A 23,179-nucleotide genomic window follows, 5' to 3' on the forward strand; every position below is an offset into this window, starting at 1 on the left:
ATTTGTTCACATAACTTCTTGATTAAACCGGGTTATGGGTGGATGCAAAAAAAAAAAAAAAAAATTGCATCTCTGCTTTCTCTAGTCCCCCCAGTAGCGTAGCTCCTATGAGTATATAGACTTAATTACATTACCCTTCTTCACATCCTGAGTTCAAATAAAATAACACCTTGTGATTTTTTGGAAGCCCTTTTGAGAGGTATGGCTCTGTAAGAGTCTTACGATACCACTCAATTACTGCTGCATCATGGGGGTAATACTAATGCTTAGACTTAAAGTTGTATAGGAAAGGCATTAGAACAAAGGATTTGGGGAATATAGTAGGGATCAAATGAAGCACCTAGGAGAGACCGATTTTTTAGAAGTACTCTCCGATTCTAGAGGTGGCTAATAGTATTCCCACCTGAATTCAGTGTTGATCAGAGCAAGTACAACACTGAACATGAACAATTCTGAAATAGGGTGAGATTGTCTTTTTCTTGAGTCTATCTCAGTTTTGGAGTCTAGTTTTTGATGGTAGTTGCACATAGATGAGGCTGCTTCTGGTTTTAATTTACCCAAATTCAATTAAAGGATAGTGGCTTTTTTATGAGATGTAGCTCATTTACTAGAGGAGTAGAAGTTGTAGGATCTGATGTGTGTATTCACTAAATGCCTGTGTCTAAAAAAGAATACCGGATAAGAGCAATGATGAATCCAATAAAATGCCTTCTTAGAACTTCTATTTTTTTTGCCTTGAGATGATGGAAGTTACTTTCTTGTGTAGGAGTAACCTGTTAATTTCTGTGCCAGAGAAGAAAGACATTAATACTTACCTTTATGACTCTCTGCAAGGTTTGTCTTGCGTATATTGCTGACACTTCTTCCTATACTGTTTCCTATGCTCCACCCAGCCTTGAGTGCTCAGTTGGTATTCTTTTTCTGCTCTCAACTTTTTCGTCTATCCAACTTACTGTAGATGGAACAGCTACTGAATTAGCAGCTGTTGACTCTCTTGTTCAACACTCAAACCTTGTCTTTCTTCAAGACCTTTATTACAGTCTCCATCAGTACTAGTTTTAAGGTTTTCATGGTGTGTGTGGGGAACCTCTTATAAAATATTCTGAGCAAACAGTAGCTGGGAAACCTATGCTTCTCTGTAGCCCTGAAATACACTGTGTATGTTCATTACCAAGTTTATTTACAACTCTCTGTAGCTGCTTAGGGTAGTAGTGAACTAGAGTGGTTTGAGTTACTACAGTATGAAGGGGAGCAGCTTTTGAATAGTTTTGTTTCAGTCAGCTTTCCAGTATTTTTGTAAACTTCAGGCTGCTTTTCTAAACTAAAGGCAAAGACTGTGGGAGGGCTGCTGAAATTTCTGAAGTGAACACTGAAATACCTGTCAGTCTGAAAGTGAGAACAGCTCAAGCCTAACTATATAAAATCAAGATGGCAATAAAAATAAGTAATTATTAATGATAAATAATAACTTCGTATTCTGTATAGGTATGTGGATTTTATTTTTTTGGCAGCCTATAACTTTTGTAATTTGTGATGATAACTGAAGATATTTCTCAAGTATTAGAGCCATGTGTGTTGATCAAACTGGTTCTGGGTCTCTTCTGTCAGGTTTATTATAGAGAAGTGCTAAGTTATGTACTGTCTGTAAATGCAGACCTGTTAATAAAGGTTCCATTGATCTCTTAATTCTCATCTTTCTCCTTTTTTAAAAAGCTTAAATGTCATTGACAGAACAACCTGTCTACTAAAAATCTTTATTCAGTTGAATAAGCATTGCTTAGGTTGAATGGCCTTCTCAGGAGTACTTTCTACCCAGCACAAGGGGAGTGGGGTTCCTAGTGTGATTTTTGGGTGTTGTGATCATAAGTGTTTATTAGAGACTCATGTTGTTTAGTCTTTTGATCTGCTTGCCAGGGTAGGTTATGCCTCAATATAAGATTTAGAAATAGTCATTTGCACTAATAAATAATTATGGCCCATTTAAAACTAGTTTTCAAGTAGATAAAATTATTTCTTCAGAATTCTTACTTCAGTTGCTAGCAGGAGTGCATATGCAGTCATCTTCTGCATACAAGGTTTGTGCCACTATTGAAAATGCAGTGGTTTGATTTGAATTGTAGCTGTATTATGTCAGCTTCACTGTGGTGCCCCTAGATAAGGTTGAGTTAAATGTCTGTTCTAAAATAACTGTAATACACATTTAAAAAAAAAAAAAAAAAGCTTGTTATCATTCATACTGTGCTTTGAGACCTACTGATGAGTATTACATATTAGAAACATCTGAAAGAACCATGTTTTTTATCAGGTGCTAGGCAAATCATTTCAGCTGTCTATCAGAACAAGATGTTATACCCTGCAAGTTAGGTTTTCAGAGTGGAATGAAGAATTTAGCAATTACCAGGTTAAAACTAGATCTAGACACTGCAAGTTAGTCCAAACAAATGGTATATCTAACTTAGTTGTTTAAGGAAGGGCCTTTTCTTTCTAATACAGATTGAGACAGGACTCTCTGAATTTTGAATGTTAATGCCTCACTAAATCAGCATGTTTAAAAACTCGTGCTCTAATTTTTTTTTTTTTTTTTTTTTTTTAACTCATGCTTTCTCCTTAGGGGATTAGGTAGGTGTGACTTAAGCTATCTTGCTTTTAAGCTTACTGTCATGGAAGCCATCTAGCATAATGCTTAATGCTGGCATGTATTGTTAAGGAAATTTCAAATAAAAATGTTAAACTTCCTATCCTACTTACAAAATAAGTATATTTACTCTATATTTATATCTAGCTCTGATCCATTTCGTCAGTATTATAAACATACAATCCTCTTCAAAGCCAAGCATGTGTGCACAGCATTGTCATACTAAGCAGTATCAAGTGCACTAGTGCATGCCTAACTACAAGAAAAAAACAACAACATGAATTCAAAGTACTTGATAGCTGATACTTTTAGAAGTATTTTAACTGTTTCCCCCTTAAAAGTACAGCTTCTGAGAGAGCCCAGCTGTTTGAGTTGGCTATTTATGGACTTTGTTTTGGTAAAGATTGTGATTAAATAAATAGGATAAGTAAATCTCTGTGGTTAAGATTCTACTGTGTCTAGAAGAGTTACCTGGTGTTTTTAACCAATAACTAGCTGCTGTGTTCTTGAAAAGTTATTTCCAGTTACGGGACAATCTGTCATGCTTGAGTCTTATAGGTGGTGCTGCAGCAAATGCCTGTCCTGTAATTTTCTCAGAACTGTTGTTAAATAGGTCCCTGTTTAGTGAGTTCATAGATACGTTTTTCTCTACTACCCTTTATTCGCCAGTGCTTGTTGGTGAGTCAGCTGGTATACTTTAACCCTACCTCAAAGGAGGTAACAGGTTTTTATGGCATGATGGAGTGCTAGTTCACATCTGAGATAGCACAGTGGCCTTCATGACAGATTATTTCTACCTTCCTTCTCATGTCGGTGCTGATTGTTCCTATTGTGCTGCACGAATCTAAGTTCTCTTGGCTTAATTAGGTAATTCAAATTTGTGCTCTTTGGACTGCCTTTGCTTTCACTGGTTGTCTTGTTTTTCTGTTTGGATGTAGCTTATTTCTAAATCAGAGGTGTTAAATTTAGCCTTCTTTAAAGCTAGGGAAAATCAGTAAGAAGCACATACACCATTTAGCTGTGGATAAGTTAATGTTTCTTCCTTAAAGAAACAATACTGACAGTCTGTCTTTTTGTTCTTGATTTACATGTTTTTTGGGTGAAGAAAAACATCTGATGAACAATTTGGTTTATTTAGATGCTGGCCTCTTTACATTCTGTTAAGAGGATGATGTCATTAACTTGAGTGTATATATTTTGAAGCAGATGGTGTCTCTTAAATCAGTAATGGTAGAAGCTTTTGGTTCTAACACAACTAGATTTGTAGGCAGCAAGCATAAACTACAGATCTGGGGAAAGCTTAACAGAGGTGCTCTGACCCTAATATTCTTCTTCAGCAGACAGAGTAGAGGTAAAGTTGTGAGATCACATGTGCCATTTTTATTTAAAGAACAAACAAGCAAAAGCAAACAAAACTTGGGAATAGTTAGCACTATACCCAACAGACATAGAATTTATCATTTTTATGTTTTTGTTAGACTAATAAAGCTTGGACAAGTCCTTAATGGTGGATGATTTACCAGTACCACAGCATACCACAGTTACAGGTGCTATACATCGGTGGGGGATCTAGGGATTCTGAGGAGGGATTTTGGTAAAGTTAGGAGGAGGAGGGCAAGCCTTTCTTAGGGATGGACTCCCACGAGAGTCAGATTTGCTTTAGAAGGGAGTAATGTAATTGGTGAAGGTAGGGCCTAAGAAAGATCGGACGCCTTGTACAAAAAAACTGATTTCATTACATTGCATTAATCGCTGCCTGCCCCTTTGGCACCAGTGTCCTGAAAGATTAAAACTGTTCCCTGCGATGGGATAAGATGTGTATCACATCATTATGTTCTTCATGTTTTTTTCTCTTTACTCCTCTTTAAGTGAATCCAGATTTAGTTGACAAGCTTTGAAACTGGGTAGAGGGTGAAAAATATGTTTTCATGGTTTGAAGAGTGGAAGTTCAGTCTGAATTTTTGTATGTGTTTCTCTGTGGTTTTTACCTTCTGTTCCTAAAGCTTTAACATAATGTATTCTTTCAAGTTTCCTTCCAGATATTTTTCATATAGAAATGTTATCAATTTGCAATCACTTTTGTCAGCATCACATTTTCAATGTAGCAGGCAGTTTAATAATAGACATATTTGAATTTGGATATAGTCCTGTGAGTAGCTCAACAGTTTCAAGTCTGCCACTTAATTCTTCAAGTCAGAAAAGTACAGAAGATTGGAGAAAGTGAAAAAGAGCAAAGTTTAAATCAAGTGCATGGACACTGGTCAGCTATAAGGGAATGGTTCTGAATATATAGGCTCTCCTTTTGGTGGCTGAGACAAAGTAGCTTAAATACAATGTTCCAGAAATTCTATCCTAAAATGTGTATGTATTGTTTGATCAAATGCAAGTAATATCAAAATATATTTTGGGCTGAAGTTGTCCAGATATGCATCATACGTTTCTCTTAAACAAGCTTGAAGTAGCAGCTTGTAACACTTTAGCCCACTGTGTTTAAAAATATATATATATTTCAGTAACTCAGATTTGACCAAAAAGTTTCTCAGGTTTCCGGTGATATTCCATGGAAATACAATGGGAAGGGTTAATGTAAGTGTAAAGTGAATTTAAAACTTGTTTTGTGATATGATTCCTTGCTGTCATTATCCTAACATGCCAGATAACAGCATAAAATGTTCTAAAACTTTTTTTTACCCCTTTTAAAGCTTTCTTTTCAACTGCAGCCAGATTTTTTCCAGGTTGTTCATTTATTTGTACTTAAACTTATCTGAATTTTCACACAGAACTGAATAGGCAAACTAGAAGTAGAACGGTTTCAGTAGTTTTCTACCAAAGTCTACGTATAGACCATAAACTTTAAGCTTCTTCCAGTTCGGAGTTCAAGAAACTAAAATGAAAGGAAGTGAATATGTGCTTGAGATGCCTCTCCTGAAGTAAATTATATCATACTTCTGTTAGAATTGCAAAACTGTAGTGGTTGAAGGATAAATTTCAAAATTGAATTAATTCAAGTCTGTTCTCTTCCCAGAACATATTTTCCTAGCAGATTTGGACGAAATGTATCTAAAAGTCAAATAGGATTGGTGCCCAGAACATAACATAACCAAAAAAATCTTTTTGTTGTTTGACAATCCTAAAAGCAGGTAATTGGTGCCTATGATCTGTTAAATGGTAGTTATAAATTGAAATAATAAGGAAAAGTAGAGGAGGAATAAGTTTTTTTTTCAGAATACACTTCTCTAATTAGAACAGAAATGCATTTATTCAGAGGTCATGCAATAAAGATTAGCTAACTGGCCTCTGTTTTATAGCATTTTGATGACATTTCCTAGTTTTATTTTTTTAGATGAGATTGGAACCTGGATTCCAAGTCTTTGGAACATAGATGTTATACCTGATCTGTTTTAGATCACTTTCTGGTTCCACATGCAATTGATTTATTGTTGAATTATGTCCAAAAGTCTACTTATATGACTATTTAAAAAATAGTTAAGAAGAAACAAATGCAGCCTCTGTACTTACAGTTTATTAATGGGATTGACTTGGTTAAAAGTAGGTGAAATGGATAAGAAAATAGGCAGAGGACTTTAGACATTCTAGTTTAATATATGTTTGCTTGGGTAGATCTTTAACTGTGAGCTGAAATAGAAAATATTTTTGCTAACACTGCAAAAAGTGAGCATGAAAAACACTGTACAAGACATGCAATGTTGTATCTGATGGTATATTGGTATACTGTTACACAGGTATATGGCAAAATATTTGCATTCAAGAGCTAAAGCATTTTAAGACTTCATTTAATTGCAGAATAGCACTGATTTATTAAACATTTGAACCAGTAATATAGTTCAAAGTTGTATTTCAGACCAGATTTTTTTCTTTTTTTTCCAAAATAGATATTTGTTGGAGCTCACTTTTTCATAATTCTTCCACTGGATGAAGTACTATACTGATGTAAGTTCAAAAGTGAAAAGATTTGCGCAGCTCATAAATGAGTAGCTCTTTTGTATTGTTAGACTCATCCCTGCAAGCTTAGCAGGTGATTAATTCTAACATTTTCAAGGATAAGGTGTGTAGTCTGTGCCACGAAGTAAGTAAGTGGTACTGTATGGCTGTTCTCTTGTGATTACACTGTATGTGTTTTTCCCCCATAATTGGGGGTGGGGGGGAAGGAACTGGATTGTTGTTGTTGTTGTTACCATTTTTCTTTCCTATCAAGAGATCAAGACAGACTTCTAAGAAACCTTTGTAGGTTATGTCCAGGAAATATGGATATTACATAATTTTTAATTAGATCCATATTGAAATAGCAGCTTCTATCCAGTCTTTCTAGAGTACGTTTGTGTAAAGAGTTGTCTTATTTTGTGGCTTGAGTTTGGTAGGGCAGCTTTTTGCTAGCTTTAGAACAAAATTGAGCCATCAAAATTATTCTAAGTTAAATGAAATGTTTTTATGTACTGCATCTAAAAACTTAGAATTATATTCTAAAGGTACAAGAACATTTCATTTAATCTAGTTCTCCCATAAAGGATTATAACTTTAATTGCCCATAAGGCCTCTTGTTAATATGTTATGAAACAAGATATACTATTTAAGAACCTTGTAAGGATTTAATGTGCTAGCTATGTAGCAAGTGACAATGTAACAATAGTTCCTAGTTTATTAATGCATAAATGGACAGTCTCACCTTTAAAGTAGTATGGAGTTCAATTCTGATTGTATCAATCCATCATTTGCCAGTTCTGGTCTCTGTTACCACTTCTTAAGTGACTCTCACTGGCATTGAGAAGTTGCCCAAAGAGAGGAAGCTAACTAGACAAACTATACTTTCAGATACATTAACAAATTAGGGAGAAAATGTATGAGAAGTGTTCTTCCAGTTAAAGCAACTTTTAAGAATAGTAGAATACATTAGAGGATCAGCTTGAATGTTGGTATCATGTAGATGGACATCCAAGACTATTTTAGGTATTACACAGGTTGTTGGAACTTTAAGTGATTGCAAATTAAGATTTAAACTTCATGTTAAATGTGAGCAATTTAAAATTCTGTAAGTGATTTCATAATGTGGACCCTATTACATGTACCTTGTGGTCATAATGGTTTGTATGCCTGTCCAGCTGAAGAACTAAGATAATTTATTGCTGTTTTTCTACTTTCGGGGCACTTTTGGAGTACTTAATGTTTAAGTGTGCCTAAACTGATACTCTGAGAATGTGATCTCAGACTGTGTGTCCTTCTTCAAGGAAACTTTCTTCTAAAATGTGCTTAAAGGCACTATTTTGTCATCATACTAATTAAAAAAACAAATACCGTCTTGTAATTGGGTTTATGGATTGGTTTTACTGCATTTTCTATGTAGGATATTAGAATACCTTGGGGATTGGGATTCTGCAGACTACAGGAAAAACACTACCAAAAATCTACTGTTTTTAGAGCACAGCAGTCCACCCCTGTCTGTTAAGCTTTCAGTGCTTGAAAGGTATTGGTCTCTTTGGTATGAGCACATTCACTGTATAACTTATGCCATTTCTTCTGATAAGTCATTTCAGATATAATGAACTGCAGTTACGTATTTAGTGTATGTAGTTTTTGTTTTTGTGGGGATGGTTATGGAGGCTAAGCAGCGGTCAGTTAAACTGCAGAAATTTTTTTTATTCTTAAGTTCCTGAAGGAACTATGAACATGTATTCCAAAATCTGCAATAACAGATTGGTCAGCAACAGTTGCTAGGTTGTCTGGACTCTAAACAGCAGCAGAATGAACTCAGGATGATTCGGATCTATTCTAAGAACCTGTTGGTTTAACTGTTTGTTGCTTCTGATGTTGTGAACCAAGGAATGCTAGGAGCTGGCAAGGAAACTGATTTTCTTGGTTTAACTCATGAAAATTTAGAAGCTGATCTGAGAGAAGCAGTAAAATATAGCAGGGATGAATCTGTGTTGGGAATTTTGGGAGATAGGAAAGGTGCTTATGAATGTATTAAGGCTGACTGACTAGCTTTTATAGTAGCTAGTAAGCAATGTTTCTTTAGGCTTGAGGACTTAAACTACCAGAATGATAAAGATACTGAGCCTAGAGTTCCAATGGATGAGACTGGTTTTCAGCATGATGCTGATGAGGATTTTCTTGTTCATGCAAACTCTGGCTTGAGCAATCAGAGTAACTTAGGCCATGAAACAATCCTGTAAAAATAAAATTGTGATACTTACGAAGGCCTGATAATGTAACAGGTCTATCTCTATATGCCTTTTTGCAGCTTTACTGAGGTGACTTAAAAAAAATCCAATTAGATTCCACAAATGTCTGCAAGGCAGACTGGTTCACAATGAGCTTGGAATAGCTCTTCTGCTGTATGACTGCCTGTATGTCCCTACTTGATATTTGTCTAGATTTTCTTAAAACTTACTGCTCCAGTGTCAGTTAGAGACCTGCCACTCATCAAGGCTTGATACAGATGGTTTTACTGTGTAGCATATTCGCTCACAGTGAAAGGAGATCAGCTGATCCTAATGCATGCCTGTAAAATGGGATCTTGTTCATACTACAGAAGTGTGCTCAACTGATCATAACAAAACAAGCATATGCCAGGAATGAAAGATGAATTTGACAACAGTAGTAAATGGCTATTCACATATTTTATGTTTACTGGTTTATACTTTCTTAATAAAAATTGTAATTGTTACAACTTGTTAAACTGATGTAGCCAGAATTTATCTCAGTTAGGAATATTTTTTTATTCTATCTTTTCAAGAGCAGAAATGAGTATTGTTAATCAATTGATCCATTTCATGATTTGTTTATAGTGTTGACATATAAACAGTATTTTCGACACCTTTGATAGGAACAAAGGAAAGACTATGGACAACTCTGAGCTGGTCTTGCTGCTAAAGAAATTACTGAGAAAGATGGTAAGGTTGCAGTTGCACAGTCTGTCTCAGGATATGTTTATTGTAATGCTTGAATTTGGAAGGACTTCATAAGAACTTCAGATCTTAATGTCAAACACCCTCTTAATAGCAACATTAGGAGGGACGCTACTAAGCTTGGTAGCTGTATGTTGGTAATGGCTAAGCAGTGAGTGTAGTTTCTTCCTGTGGTGTGATTCCCATAAGGCAATGCAGTTTAAAGGACAAAACCACTTACTCTTTCTGAGATGCCAAATCTCTAACAGAACTTATACCTTTTAGGGACCAATGTAGCATCTTATAAAAGATGTTAATTTATATCATGAGTTGATAACTGTTAGGCAGTGGTTTCTTTGACCTCCATATTTATGGCTTCAGTTTCGTCATGGTACACTATATGTGTTACTGTGGAAGAGCTAAGCGTATCTTTTATACAGATAAAACCTTCAGATTAAAGCTGTCACGCTGAATTATTACAATTGCTAAATAAAGTTATAACAATGGTAAAACAAATGGTTTAGATGAAACAGTTTTAAAAAAAAAAGTACATCCTACTTTAAGATATTTGGTGACTAGTTTAGTATAAGCTGTGGTGTCTATTCAGTAAACAGCATCATCATCGATAAGCTGAGGATTAAGTCCAGAAACACTATTTTAGTAGTTAAGGCTAAGAAAGAATGATTTTTCTTTAAAAGCATCTGTCTTCAAGTGTTCCAAAACTTTTGTTTGGCCACTTTGTGGTTTTGTAGAGTAGATGGTTAGCTTCAAGTATGTAAAAGCTAAATATGTCAAATTTAGGGCACAGTGTCTTTCTCATATGTATGTATTCAAATTATAGTATTATTTGGCATCCAGTATTTTCTGATAAGCAAAAATATCATGGACTTTATTTGAAGTAGCTTGCTGACTGAATTTGATATTTATTTATTTATTTATTTTTAATGGCTTTTATGAATACAGGATGGGCAGTGGATTTTAAAATTCTGATAACTTTGCCTTTGCTTGGTGCTAGTTTAGGTTAAAAGATAGGTATTTTTGGCAAGTCAAGACTAAAATGAGTACAGGTTAATTTGATTCCCTAATCTTTTTTCAATTATTCTTAGTCAAATGCTTACAGGAAATATTTGTCTCTTGAAGCAAGTATAAACATAACCATAGAAATATGTATGACCCAAGGTTTACCGTTTATTGGCATGATATATTGTGAACTGAGGGGAATTATCTATCTCCTGTCTGAAAGTGATGTTTTTACTTCGTTGCTTTGCCTGTGTTTTGGTTTTGTACTTGAACACCTACTATACAGCTTTCTCAAAGAGCTAGCAAGTATAGCTGAACCTGCTTCATTTTGCTATTTTTGCATCTTATGAATGCTTAGTAGGTCTCTCTTGTTAAGTTATTGTAAAGTTTTCCAGTAATCTAGGAAACAGTTGAACCACATCAGTATCAGGACCTACTGTTGAAAGTTCTTCAGAAGAAACTGTGTTTTGAATGGTTAGGATGCATCAGTCTGACTCGGAAAGAGGGTGGATACTATGGTACCAGATCTTTGAGGTCTCCTTCACGTGTGAAGTTAGTCTCAGCTCTGTATCTTGACAATACCATTTGCAACAGGTATGTATGTATGTAGCCACCTTCAGGGTGGGACCATCTTTAAGTGTATGTCAGGCAGTGGTTCTGAGCCTCAAAGAAATTTTAAGAGGAGTAAACATGTGTCCTCAATATACATTCTGGGTGAATCTTGCTCTCCTGAAGGCTGTGAGTGCAGTTGGCTCCAGCAAAGGCTTATGTGGTGAAGCTAAGGAATCTCTGAATCCCAGTTTAGAAAGATGGGAGGCATTTCTTAACAGACTTGAAGAGACAGCGGGTCTTCCACTTTTTTAAAAGAGTAAGTCAGAAGAACCTGTGCTGTTTCCACTTTCTCTTACAAGGAAAGATTTGTCTGCTTTTGAGGTTGTTTTTCTGCCCAGTTTGTTGCTCTTTATTGGTAGTACTGTGTTTTTCAGAAGCTCGTGTAGGGAAACAATTCTGGCTCTATAATGAGACTCCCTTGGCTGTCTTATTTTTCGAAAGATTATGCTTCAGTATGCCATTCTTCAGTTCTGCAACACTCTAGTGATTGAATTGGATCTTTTATCTTTATTCCTCAGGCATTTCTACAAGTATTTTCTTTAATATAAAAGCCTAATCTTTAGCAAAGCGGGAAAGTTAGCAGTTGAGACAAGGTAAAGTTGTCTGCTGAGGATATGATGCTGTTAATGGAACCAAGCAGGATATTACATATAGTTTGTGCTTAGATTGCGTTGCAAAGTTTCGTCAAGAAGTAGCTTACTTAAATTACAACAGACAATGTTCATATTTCTTTTCCCGCCAGGTACCTGTATGTTTTAGAAAACTAAGCAGATACTGTACTTTTAGCAGGAGTAAAAGGCACACTTTTGATGTGTCATTCCTTTTCCAGTGCTATGCATTTAGCCATGCCTAGCTCCTAAGCTGAAAATGTTTATAAAAACAATCGATCTTGCTGTAAACATTTGTAGTCCACTTTTATTGCAAGTTTGTGTGTCTGCAGAGGTTTGCCACTCAATGCTTTTATGTATGTAAACATTATCAATATGGAATGAAATAGGTCTTAAGATAGAAACTATTTGCAGTGTATGTGGGACTATTAACAGGAGGCACATTATATTTTGCAGTTTAATATTAGTTATTACTCCCTATATGTGTCTATTTAGGCTTAATCCTGCTTTTCACTTAATACAGAATAAATAAAACATTTGTACGTACTTTTTCTTAAAAAAAAAAAATCTAGCTTTGTCTCTTGACACCACATTATTCATAGTGAGCTGTTGATAATAAACATCACTGTCAGGTAAGACATAATGGACTTTTTTGTTTGTTTGTTTGTTTTTCCTCCAAGGGTTCTCTTCGTTGAACATAGTCGTTTCCTCTCATTACTAAGGTTGTGTCGGGAGGTGTGTGCATGTAATGCAGTGATGACTATAAACCTTGATAGGCAGTGGAGGAGGAGGAGGACTGGTTAGTCTTGCTCTACTGAGCTTTGTATGTCATAAAGCCTTCACTTGCTAAAGAAGAGGACAGTGCACATGCACAATACTATGTCTATTTTCTCTGTAATTTCTAAAATAAAAGGCAATTAAAACTGCATTTGCATTTCACCAAGGTGGTAAATTCTAGACAAATTGAATATGATCCCTTTGCTTGTATGGTGTCTCTATGTGTACTTCTAGCACCTGCTGGATGTCTGTGCTATCTCCTAATTTTATAGGAAGTCTACAACATAGGACTGCTACAAAGCAGTGTCGTAGGGGGGGGTCTCCATATTTGCTTCCCGTGATTGACCATTGGGCATATTCTAATGTCATGGTACATGAGGGGTTAGATTTTTGTAGGCTGTGTGAGATTAGTATTGGAAGATGTTGAATAATGTATGATCGATGTTCAGAGGAGTGCCAGTTCTGGGGTGGACCAAGATAGGCTTCATCTGATCAAGAGTGGGTTGCACCCTGTCTTAACCTTGTTTATACATGTGCATCCATTGAAGTACAATAATACGTGCCCCTTAATCTCCAGCTCGCTTTTCACGTCTTAACATGGTCAGCAGTCCAAAAGTAGATAAGTAACTGTTACTTATTGTCACTGCCTCTTGGCTACCAGGTGAGCTGAATATTAAGTGCTTTCTTTGTAAAGGCTGCTTGCTGTGCAGGCTTGGCCTTAAATTAAAAAAAATTTTTTTTTGAGGTTTCATTGCTTTCTGAAGACTCGTCATATTTATAGCACTTCCAGTTTTGAATTCATTTTCCGCTAGGCCCTCCTACATTTGTAGGGAAGTGCTGTGGTTCGACATCCGTAACTTGATCTGAAGAAACTGAATTGTTACTTTCAAGATATCCTGTAGGATTTAAGACTAATAAATTAAGTAGACATTATTTGTAAACTGTAGAGGAAAAAAACATGGTGGGTGGAGTTGATGAGATCTCCAAATGCTTGCCCCAGGCTGCTGATGAAACTCACTTTGACCTAAGCAATCTGTAATTTTACATTTGACTGTTACTTTGGCAAACTTGTGATTGGGATGTGTTACCATATTTCATAGAATATTGGAATTGGGAATTTACTTTTTATGGAAGGATTTTGTATGTCGTAATATATATTCTTTGCATTAATTGCCATGTCATTTTCTTTTCAGTAGTATTATGGTGTTACAGTGTTATTGAAGTGACAAATGCTTCACGAGGGGGCTAATACAAGTAGTTAACTGTTGTTTAAATATAACTTAAAATCAGCTTAGTTTCTAATGGCTAGTAGTTCAGCATTTGTATTTACTAGTAGTGAATAAAAACGTTTTCTGTTGCATTACAGAAAGGGCTTTTCCTGATCTTCCTTAGTAGTCTTAACTCTGATGGTAAAAGGGGTGTAGATATTGGCCTGTGAGTGTTTCATAGCAAAATTAAAACCTTATGAGTCCTTTGACTTAAATTCACTGTTACTGATGTGTTAGAAACGAAATTTGTGCTAGTGGTAATTTTTCTCAAGTACTGAGTGTCTGTAGCTCCAGTGCTAGTAGAGGAGGCAGCTTTCTTAAAGTCCTTGGTAATGTCTGCTTACTGCTTATGTGAGGCCAATTTAAATACAAGTTTTCCTACGCTATCTGGAACCCAGTCTTTTATTTCCAGGTGGAAGTAAGCTGTTGAAGTTCTGAGTGGATCTAATCATTGTCATGGATAATCTCCATACTGTGAGGAGGTTTCAGGACTGAGGATCAAGGATTTAAGTTCTAAATATTCCATTGAATTAACGTGCAGCAACAATGGTGGACTAGTCCGAGGCTCAGTCTGTTTTCAGCCAGATGTAATGCTATTTTGTCCAACTTGTTTGAAATATTTTAGACTTTGGCAACCAAATTCACATCTGTGCTTGTGTCCAGACTGCTTGCTGTCTTAATTGCAGGATGAATTTAGCTTATATTCAGCTAGTTAGCATAGGAATGTGTATGACTTCTAGAATTTTTGTGTAAGAATAACTAGAGCAGCACAGTGCAGAGAAAATGCATTGAGACTTGTGGTAGTTTCGTTTTATTCAGCACTCAAGGCTGAGACAAGTGGGGAGAGAAAATTAGGCAGTGTTCTTACGGTCATCAAGCTATAAAGGTTGCAGCATATGATTGTCAGAAACGCCACATCAAAAGGAGCCTCTTCTAAAGCAAGTAACTCTGATTTTTCATTACCTTTTTTTTCCACAAACTATGTGTAGCACACTTACTATATTTGCTTGAAAAGGCAATGAAGTTCTTGGTTAGACTGACTTTTAAAAAAAATTTGAGTAGAAGCGTGCCAGGCAGACAAAGTTAATAGCAAATAAGGATAGTGCTAAGTGATATCCCTCTGCTGTATAGCATCCCTGAAGAAAGGGAATCCTACCTACCAGAAGCAGTACATGTTTATAATTAAAGCTCTGTCCTTTCTGTGTTTTTTTGGGAGGAGGAGGGAGGTGGGGGTTGGTGGTTATTTGCTTGGGTTCTTTTTCGCTTGCTTTTTGTAACGGGTGAATATGAAGTAAATTGCCCTGAAAATACTTTGCCTTATTCATATGCCCTTTAGTTAAAAAGTGCATGAATACAGCGAAGGGTGCTTGGAACAGTTGCCTTTCAGAAAAGCAGTATACTGCTGGTCAATTGATTGGGTGTGGATCAGCTGTGATTTGCTAATAGCAGAAATCACTGTTTTGCCCTATTGCTGCTGGAACTCATCTAGTGCTTGGATGTGTTTCTGGGCAACACTTTAGAGTTAGAATGATGGCTGAGTGGGGAATATGTGCTTTGGGTGGATTGAGGGTGTAAAATAGTGCATGCATCAGCAAGCCAGGTGTTGCTAAGTGTTGACGATATAGGAGGAAAAATTGGGGGTTGCTTTACATTTGAGCAGGGAAAAAATTCTTCTTAACTAGGTGATATATCAGAGGTTGCCTTATATAAATGCTTACTGTTGTATTTAGGCAAGTATTGTAGTTGTATAGCCTAGGTGCAATGAAAAAATGACAAAATGTTGGAGTGTGTATGTGGGGGATTGTTATTGCACCAATACTGGATTTACTGGGATTTTGCTGCTTAGCAGTAGTTCATACTATGAAAAACACCATTGCTCTTAATGGCATGATTTTGGCATGATTTTGGCATGATTTTGGCATGATTTTGGCATGATTTTGGCATGATTTTGGCATGATTTTGGCATGATTTTGGCATGATTTTGGCATGATTTTGGCATGATTTTGGCATGATTTTGGCATGATTTTGGCATGATTTTGGCATGATTTTGGCATGATTTTGGCATGATTTTGGCATGATTTTGGCATGATTTTGGCATGATTTTGGCATGATTTTGGCATGATTTTGGCATGATTTTGGCATGATTTTGGCATGATTTGTAGTAGTACAAACAGATTTTGAAAGTTCATATCTTATGTTTTGCTATTCAGTAATTCAAACAGTGCCACTGTATAGAAAGAGGTACCTTATTTTATTATTCTCAGCATTCATCATTAATGAAAATGTTGCAATGTTCAAACTGAAGTGCAGAGATTCAGCCATTATAAGCTTGTTTTTTTCAGTACTTAAATTTATAGCAGCATTGCCCTCTAGAGGGCACTTATTCTGGTCATTTCAATAGGATTTTTTTGTATTAACTAAATTTCCATTAATTTGTATGCTGTATTCCTCCCCTGTAGTCAAAAAAATGCAGCTATTCAAAGCCATTTGTCCCTACCTGTCAGGAAGCAAGGTATGGCACAAGAATGAGTCAAGTGTTTGCTTCTGCTCTCAGAGCATGGAACCTGCGCTATCAGTTTTCAACTGAATTGTTTCTGAAATTGTTGTTAGGGAAGAGGTCAAATTAATGCCTTGCCTGTTTAGACTGTTTGTGTCTTAAACAGCTTGCAATGCGATATTATGGCATTTGACATGGAGAATTCAACAGAGGAATGGAGTACAAGTAACTTGCAGCTTAAGCTTATTTTGAAGCAGAAAACAAAGCCTAGATAAATAGCACGTAGGTTTAGAAACCAACCCTTTGATCTCCTGTGACTGATAAGTAGACATTAATGATACAAGCTTAATATTTTCTTTTTTATTTTTCTTCATATAAGAAAGCCTGTCTGTATAAAACAGGCCTCTTACCAAAATTATTTTCCAGCTTCTGTAGTAAATGTTGTATACTTGTGTGTCTAATGGAGAAGCAGTAGGGAAGAGGCAGTGGGAACATGTGTTTCCTGAAATAGTTGGTGGAAAACTTACAAATCCAACTAGTACCTCCCAAAGCTTTTGTGTATTTTCATGTTTGCTTTGCCTCATTGCTAAAAGCTGATTGGTCAGACTTGTTTAAAGGCTTGAGCAAGCGACATGTTGTATACTTGACAAGCATCTGTACATAAGAAATGCTAGCTTTCACATTTTTTCTTAATCACGCTGCTCACAAAAGAATACCTGCAGTGCTGCTAAAACTGTTTTGTTGATGACTCCTTGACTAAGATTAAAACTATCCATTTGAAGTAGTTTGTACAGTAAGAATACTGAAGTCCATGTTACTGTATAACAAGAGATTAAGCATTGTACATATGATTGTGAAAGGCAGAATTTCTAACTGACTTAGATCCTACCTTGAATACATCAAATTTTAGAAATCAGAATTAGCTTAAAATTGTCAGAGGTCTAGTGATCGAGTCACTATCTGAACACAGTTGAAGTAACACTTCTCAGCCCTTCACCATGGGAGCTCTGCTTCTCTGATAAGATTAGTTTTTGTTTAAAATTTTGCTGTACCCAAATATGGGCTAGATTTAACTACAGGTAAACCCTGTTAACAGATGACTAAAAAGAGGGCAGGTACTATCTTTTAGAATGTGGTTCTTTGACACTTTTCAGATAATGTTAGCAAATGGAAAAAATAATTTGTCAAATATAAATGTGTAATGATATACCTGTGAAATTCATGTGCTGAATTATACCTGTCATCTTCAAAGACACCATTTGGGTAAATTCAAGACAGCTACCTAATATAGTGCCACAAATAAGTTAGTGATAAGTTGGATGTGTCTTTATGCCATTAGTTATGGCCTACAGTGTGCCATAGCATCTTTCGTAGTCTCTTTTTGGAACGTTCTTTTCTTTGCTTGAACTCTGCTCCTAAATTTGAAAGATGCAGGTGAGCGTTAGCTGATCTCTAGTGTATGTTGCAACTGAACTGAAATGAACCGTGCTGTTTGTAGTTTGAGGAGATAGATCTGCAAAAGATACAAAATCTGGTATAAGGATAGAGGATTTTAGGGGGCAGCTTTTTGATAGAAGTAGTGAGTGCAAAATGTAGACTGTTTAAAGTAGGCCTAATTTCCCCCCCGCCCCATCAGAGGGAATTATGATATAGTGGCCTACAAAACAGAACTGAGCTGTGATTGAAGAGATCCCCTTCAGCTCCCTGTTTCTTGAAGGGGAAATGGTAGGGAAGAGGGAGGATTTAAAAAAAAGAAAAAAAAAAGTATAAGTCTCTCCAGGCTGCTCAGTCCGGATTGGATATTGTTATTCTGGATTGTGCCCTTGCAGCACAAGGGGAGAGTATTTACAGTTTTACTCAGTTTGCTCTATCTAGAGTGTTGTTCTGATCCGAGTTCATGTCAGTCCAGAGTGACTGTGAATACTTCCTTAAAGGAAATTAACAGTTTCTTTCTCTTCCTTCTAGATGGAATGAATCTTCCTTGTTGAATGCCTCCAGGTTTCCTATTGGATTTCACGTCTGGAGAAACACTTTTCCTTTAAGCCACTCTGTGGCAGACTGAATTGTGGATCCAGGATTCCTAAGACTTTGGATCTTGGGGAGGCAGCCACTGCTGAATCGCCTTAACCTGACATCACAGCCACAATGGTGCTGTCACAAAGGCAACGAGATGAGCTGTAAGGAATGGTTTTTCTATTTGTCTCATTTTCATTAAACTTTAAATTTGTTTCCAGTAAGGTTTTACAGAGTAGTCAAGTTCACGTTCTGCTCCAGTACTGTGTATTATGGTTTTGATTTCTGTACTGTTATTTTTGATACAACCTCTGATATTTGATAATAGAATTGTGCAATGGTGGACATAGAGGACTGCTGGAGGAGAATGAATTACCAATATACTTTGGAATTTTGTTCATCATAAATAGCCATGTAGACTTCACGTAGTTAGGAATAAAACAACAGTTAATTTACAAAACTTCTGTTTCTACGTGTACTGGAAAGAGGAATTTGGTTTGGTCTTATGCAGAGTGAATAACACACAATTAGATCTTTAACATGCTCACTCTTCATTGTCCCTTACTGATGAAAATAGGCTAAAACTATTGTATGAAGCAAAAGTACAGCAAAGAATCGCAGAAACCATATAGTCTTAATTGTTTCAAATCAAGTGTTGAGGTGTAAGAAAGCTGCCTTTTGAAGTTATAAATAATGTCAAAGATGAATCGCCAGTTTTCATTCTGATTTATTATCCTCCATTTTGTTTCGTTTTGTCACCAAAAGTTACAAAAGGATGAAAATAAGCAGCACACACACACTGCAGTATTCAGTCCAAACTGATTAGTGAATTTTTTTTTTTGTAAATTATAACACTTTTGTTATCTTCCTTCTTAATGAAGATAAGTATCTGATCAGAATGTGCTGCATTGCAAGTTGTATACAATCTTTCCATGACTCCTGATACTGTGTTTAAAATGAAGGGTGTAATAAAAAGACCTAACTGAGTTTGAGGTATGGAATTCTTTCCAGATTTTAAGTTTAAGACAAGGAGTAAGCTGTCAAGTTTACTTTTACATTACATTTACATGTAGTAAATTTACATTTTAAAATTGTACAATTACATGTAGTACAACTTACTTTTACATTTAGTTTTACATGCCTTAGTTTGTTTTATTTTCTGTGCTAAATTGTGATAGAGCAAATGGTGGGTGGCAGTCAGAATGGTCATAGCTTGCATTATTACCCCATTTCATAAACTTACATACAGATTGTTTTGAGGTAAATTTTTTTCTTGTGAAAGCATGGAGCAAGTGTCATTTAGCTTTGGATGTCTCTGTCCTTGGCAAGCTTGCATGTTGTGGGGTTTGTTGTTGTTGTTCTTTGTTTTTAAATTAATACAGCTTCTTCACTCTTCTAGCAATGATTCAACTCTCTTTATATTAAAATATAGTATTTGTTTCACTTTTTAGTTTGGTATACTTTAAGAAATAAAAACCCCTGTATTTAAGTAGTGTGCAAGCTTTCTTCAAATTTTAATTTTTACAACTGCTTGTTCATTAGACTTGGAGAAGATCACGACCAGGGTTTAAACATATTCATGATTACACTTTTTTGGCAACTCTCTGAAGTTCTTTCTGGCAAAAACTTCAAAGAGTAAATAGGTTAATGGAGAGGTGGAAATAATGAATTGTTATGACTGGAAATGGGAAATGAACAGTGACTTGAGATTTACTTCAGAAGTCTGAGAAGAGGCACTGCTTTGTTTTAGCATACGCTATTTATGAAGAGAAATTTAAAATTTCTACTTGCATATAGTGACGTGTTTAGAGTTGAGTGTCTGAGGAGAGATCGGATATGTGTAATATTTAGGAAGGAGGCATTAGAAGGAAAGCCCAATTCCTCCTGAATAGGGGATTTGCAAGATATGGGGAAACCTGAACCTGGAGGCAGCTGTAAGGAAAGGTCAGTCACACATCTGAGATTTTTTAACAGCTTGTGTGGAAATGCAACAAACATATGGACAAAAAGAAAGATGGCATCATGCTGATTTCCTTAGGGAGTGAGGAAAGGGAAGAAATAATGGGCCGCCCTGCCAATGTTGTGAATTTAGCTCAAATTTCCATATTTCAGTATGTTATATTTCCGAGTGCTATTTGTTGTATGCTTCAAGAACTTTCATGTAGACGTGGAATGTCATAGTATACTCCACGCTCTGGTCAGATGCTATAAAAAACAGTAGCACTTCATAGTGCTGCAGCCCACTTGTTGATATGAGCTCCTGCTGAGCTGATTTCAGTAACTTATCTCAGTCTCGTGTGTTTAAGAAATGGACTGACTTCTGGCTGTTCTGAGAATCCTACTCGTAGCCTGAAATTAATACTTATTTTTACATAAAGTGTTAGCTGTAAAATCCTCTAACCATGAAGGCTGTCTTGTTGAAGAATTCCAAAAATTGATGCTTTCTTAGTGGATGTACTTGTTTTATTTCTGTCCCTTAAAAGTATAGGTATTTAATATTTGGATACCTGGTTTTCAGTATTGGTGCTGCAGCAGGTTTACTTGGGATTTGTACTTCTATGTATATTCAGCTGTTTAGAGGAAAGGGATTTAAGTGTGGAGTTAATCAGAGAAGTACGTTAATGAAGTTTAATGACAAGCCAGTATGCGGAAGACTGAGCTGGGGAGTTCGGGGAGAGGTGCCGTGAAGGAACGCTTGCATTGGAGTCACTAAGGACTCGCTGCACTCGGCCTCACCCTTCCATCCTAGGTTGAAATTGCTATCTCTAAATTCAGAAACAGCATAACTGTGTAAAATGAAATTCATCATAAATTGGAACTAAAAGTAGCCTTTTGATCCCTGCAAAGGTGCTGCTGTAATTGCTTTTCACTTCAGCTAGGAATATTAATTTTGTCCTGAATGCCTTGTATAAATGAACTTTTGATTTTTGTTTTTAAAAAAGTATCCATGTTTCTTTGGCTGATGATATCAAATACCTAAAATCCTTAGATATGTAGACAATCCATGTTTTAATTTGCTTAAATATTTTATTCAGTGCATGTGTATCTTTCATGGGAAGGTACTTATATAGTAAAGGAAGGTAAGTGATATTAAGGAAACAAAACAAAACTAGGCTTCCTTCCCGAGGCTGCTAAAGTTACTGAATGTAATTTTACCTTTAATTTAGGTCTATTTTAGAACACTAAACTTAGTTCTTCTAAGCAAACTTTTTGTTGTGTAACTTGAAAACATTTATCCATTTTAAGTAAATTGTGAAATGCAGAGTTTTTTAGTCTTGTGATATTTTAAAAAAATAAAAATGCTGACTGCTTGTTGAAGTCTTGGCATGGTTTTGAAACTTTGATCTTTTATGCATATGAGTAGGTCCAAATCAAATGCATGCTTTCTGGGGGGAGAGGTTTAAGAAGGATTAATTTGGTAATTATCTTGTATCAAAATTTTTAAATAACTTTTGAAGAATGATATAAAATTCCAAGTATAAGTTCAGGTTACAGGCAACATCCTTTCCTGTAATCTAGTGAAAACTATTGTATCATTCTGAAAGACAAAGCTAGGGCTTGTTTTCTTAAATTGAGCATTTTATTCAAATTTAACTGATGTAAAATTTTGCAAATACTCTTGAGTACCATGAATTGTTCCTCCCAAATTTAAGGATAAAGCTCAACTTTGATATGTGGATGTTGCCATCATTTTTGTATCTAGTACAGGTTTTATGTGCAATACAGATTGAGAAGTATATTTATGCTACTAAAATTATCTTAAGGCAAAAAAACTTCCCCAAACTTAAAATAAAAAGTGTATTCTGACAAGGGAGTCTATTACTATTTATATCTTGAAGCAAAATCTGAATTTGCCAAATGCATTCATAACATTTGCTCAAGCTTTTAATAAAGCTGATAATCCTAGTTGTTGTACTGCACTGATACAGTTGATGTTAATCATGCTTTGGAGAAGAAGAAGGAAAAAAAAATCTGAACCGATCCTCCTACTCTTACTTTTATTCAGAACTGTGGCTAAAAATACTGGATTTTGTTTTATTTTTAGAAATCGAGCAATAGCAGATTACCTTCGTTCTAACGGCTATGAAGAGGCATATTCAGTTTTTAAAAAGGAAGCTGAGTTAGATGTGGTGAGTTCAAACAAGATTCTTCATCTATATTTTAAATAAAGAATTCAGAATTTTATGGCATTTGCATTCACTCTGAACATATATTTAAAAGCTACCCATTAGCCCATACATTGTGAGAACTGGAGATGATAAACTCATGCAGTTTACTGTCTTAGCATAAAGTTCAAAAGTAATCATTGGATGACTTGAAAATTTCTGAGCAAAACTCTTATCTTCTAGTCATGATCTGGGTATATTTTTGATCTTTTTTTTTTTCCCCTGTCTGACTACCACTCACCTACACAATGAGTTTTTCCTGTAGTGGCATTTTAAGGATCTAAGTCTTGTAGGGCTAGATCCTTCAGGATGAAGGGTGCTGGAAAACAAAGCTAACAGTTAATTGCTAGCAGAAGATAACGTGAACGTTCAGAAGAATGTGTTTAATTGCAATGCATTTAATTTCCTGCTGTAGTGTCCGTGTCCCCCCCACACCCTCTCTCCGCTCCTACGTCATTTGCTTAACTTATTCTTATCATGGAATTCTGCATAAAAGCAAAAACGTTCTGCCATACAAAATCAGAAAACTGAAGACTTCTTTTGTAGCTTGACTCGAAATGATGTAAGACTATGCAGCTTTGGAGACTGACTTCTCATGGTAGTGTTTCAGAAACGAGACAAAATAGAATTGCGTTTGTCTTTTCCTTTATAACGTGGAGCAAATGACAGAAGTCTGTTTTG

General features: G+C 35.8%; 1 protein-coding gene across 3 annotated transcripts in view; it reads left to right on the top strand.

Annotated features, from left to right (window-relative positions):
• PAFAH1B1 (platelet activating factor acetylhydrolase 1b regulatory subunit 1) overlaps positions 1-23,179 on the top strand; it is a 37,840-nt gene that overhangs the window by 2,357 nt on the left and 12,304 nt on the right. For all 3 annotated transcript variants that reach the window (XM_067309621.1, XM_067309620.1, XM_013960175.2), the window contains exons 2-3: positions 18,285-18,496; positions 22,378-22,462. In XM_067309621.1, coding sequence (XP_067165722.1) covers positions 18,465-18,496; positions 22,378-22,462 — 117 coding nt within the window. In that variant the 5' untranslated portion in view covers positions 18,285-18,464. The remainder of the gene's footprint in view (positions 1-18,284; positions 18,497-22,377; positions 22,463-23,179) is intronic.

Source organism: Apteryx mantelli, chromosome 22 (assembly GCF_036417845.1).
Source record: "Apteryx mantelli isolate bAptMan1 chromosome 22, bAptMan1.hap1, whole genome shotgun sequence".
NCBI classification, from domain to species: domain Eukaryota; kingdom Metazoa; phylum Chordata; class Aves; order Apterygiformes; family Apterygidae; genus Apteryx; species Apteryx mantelli.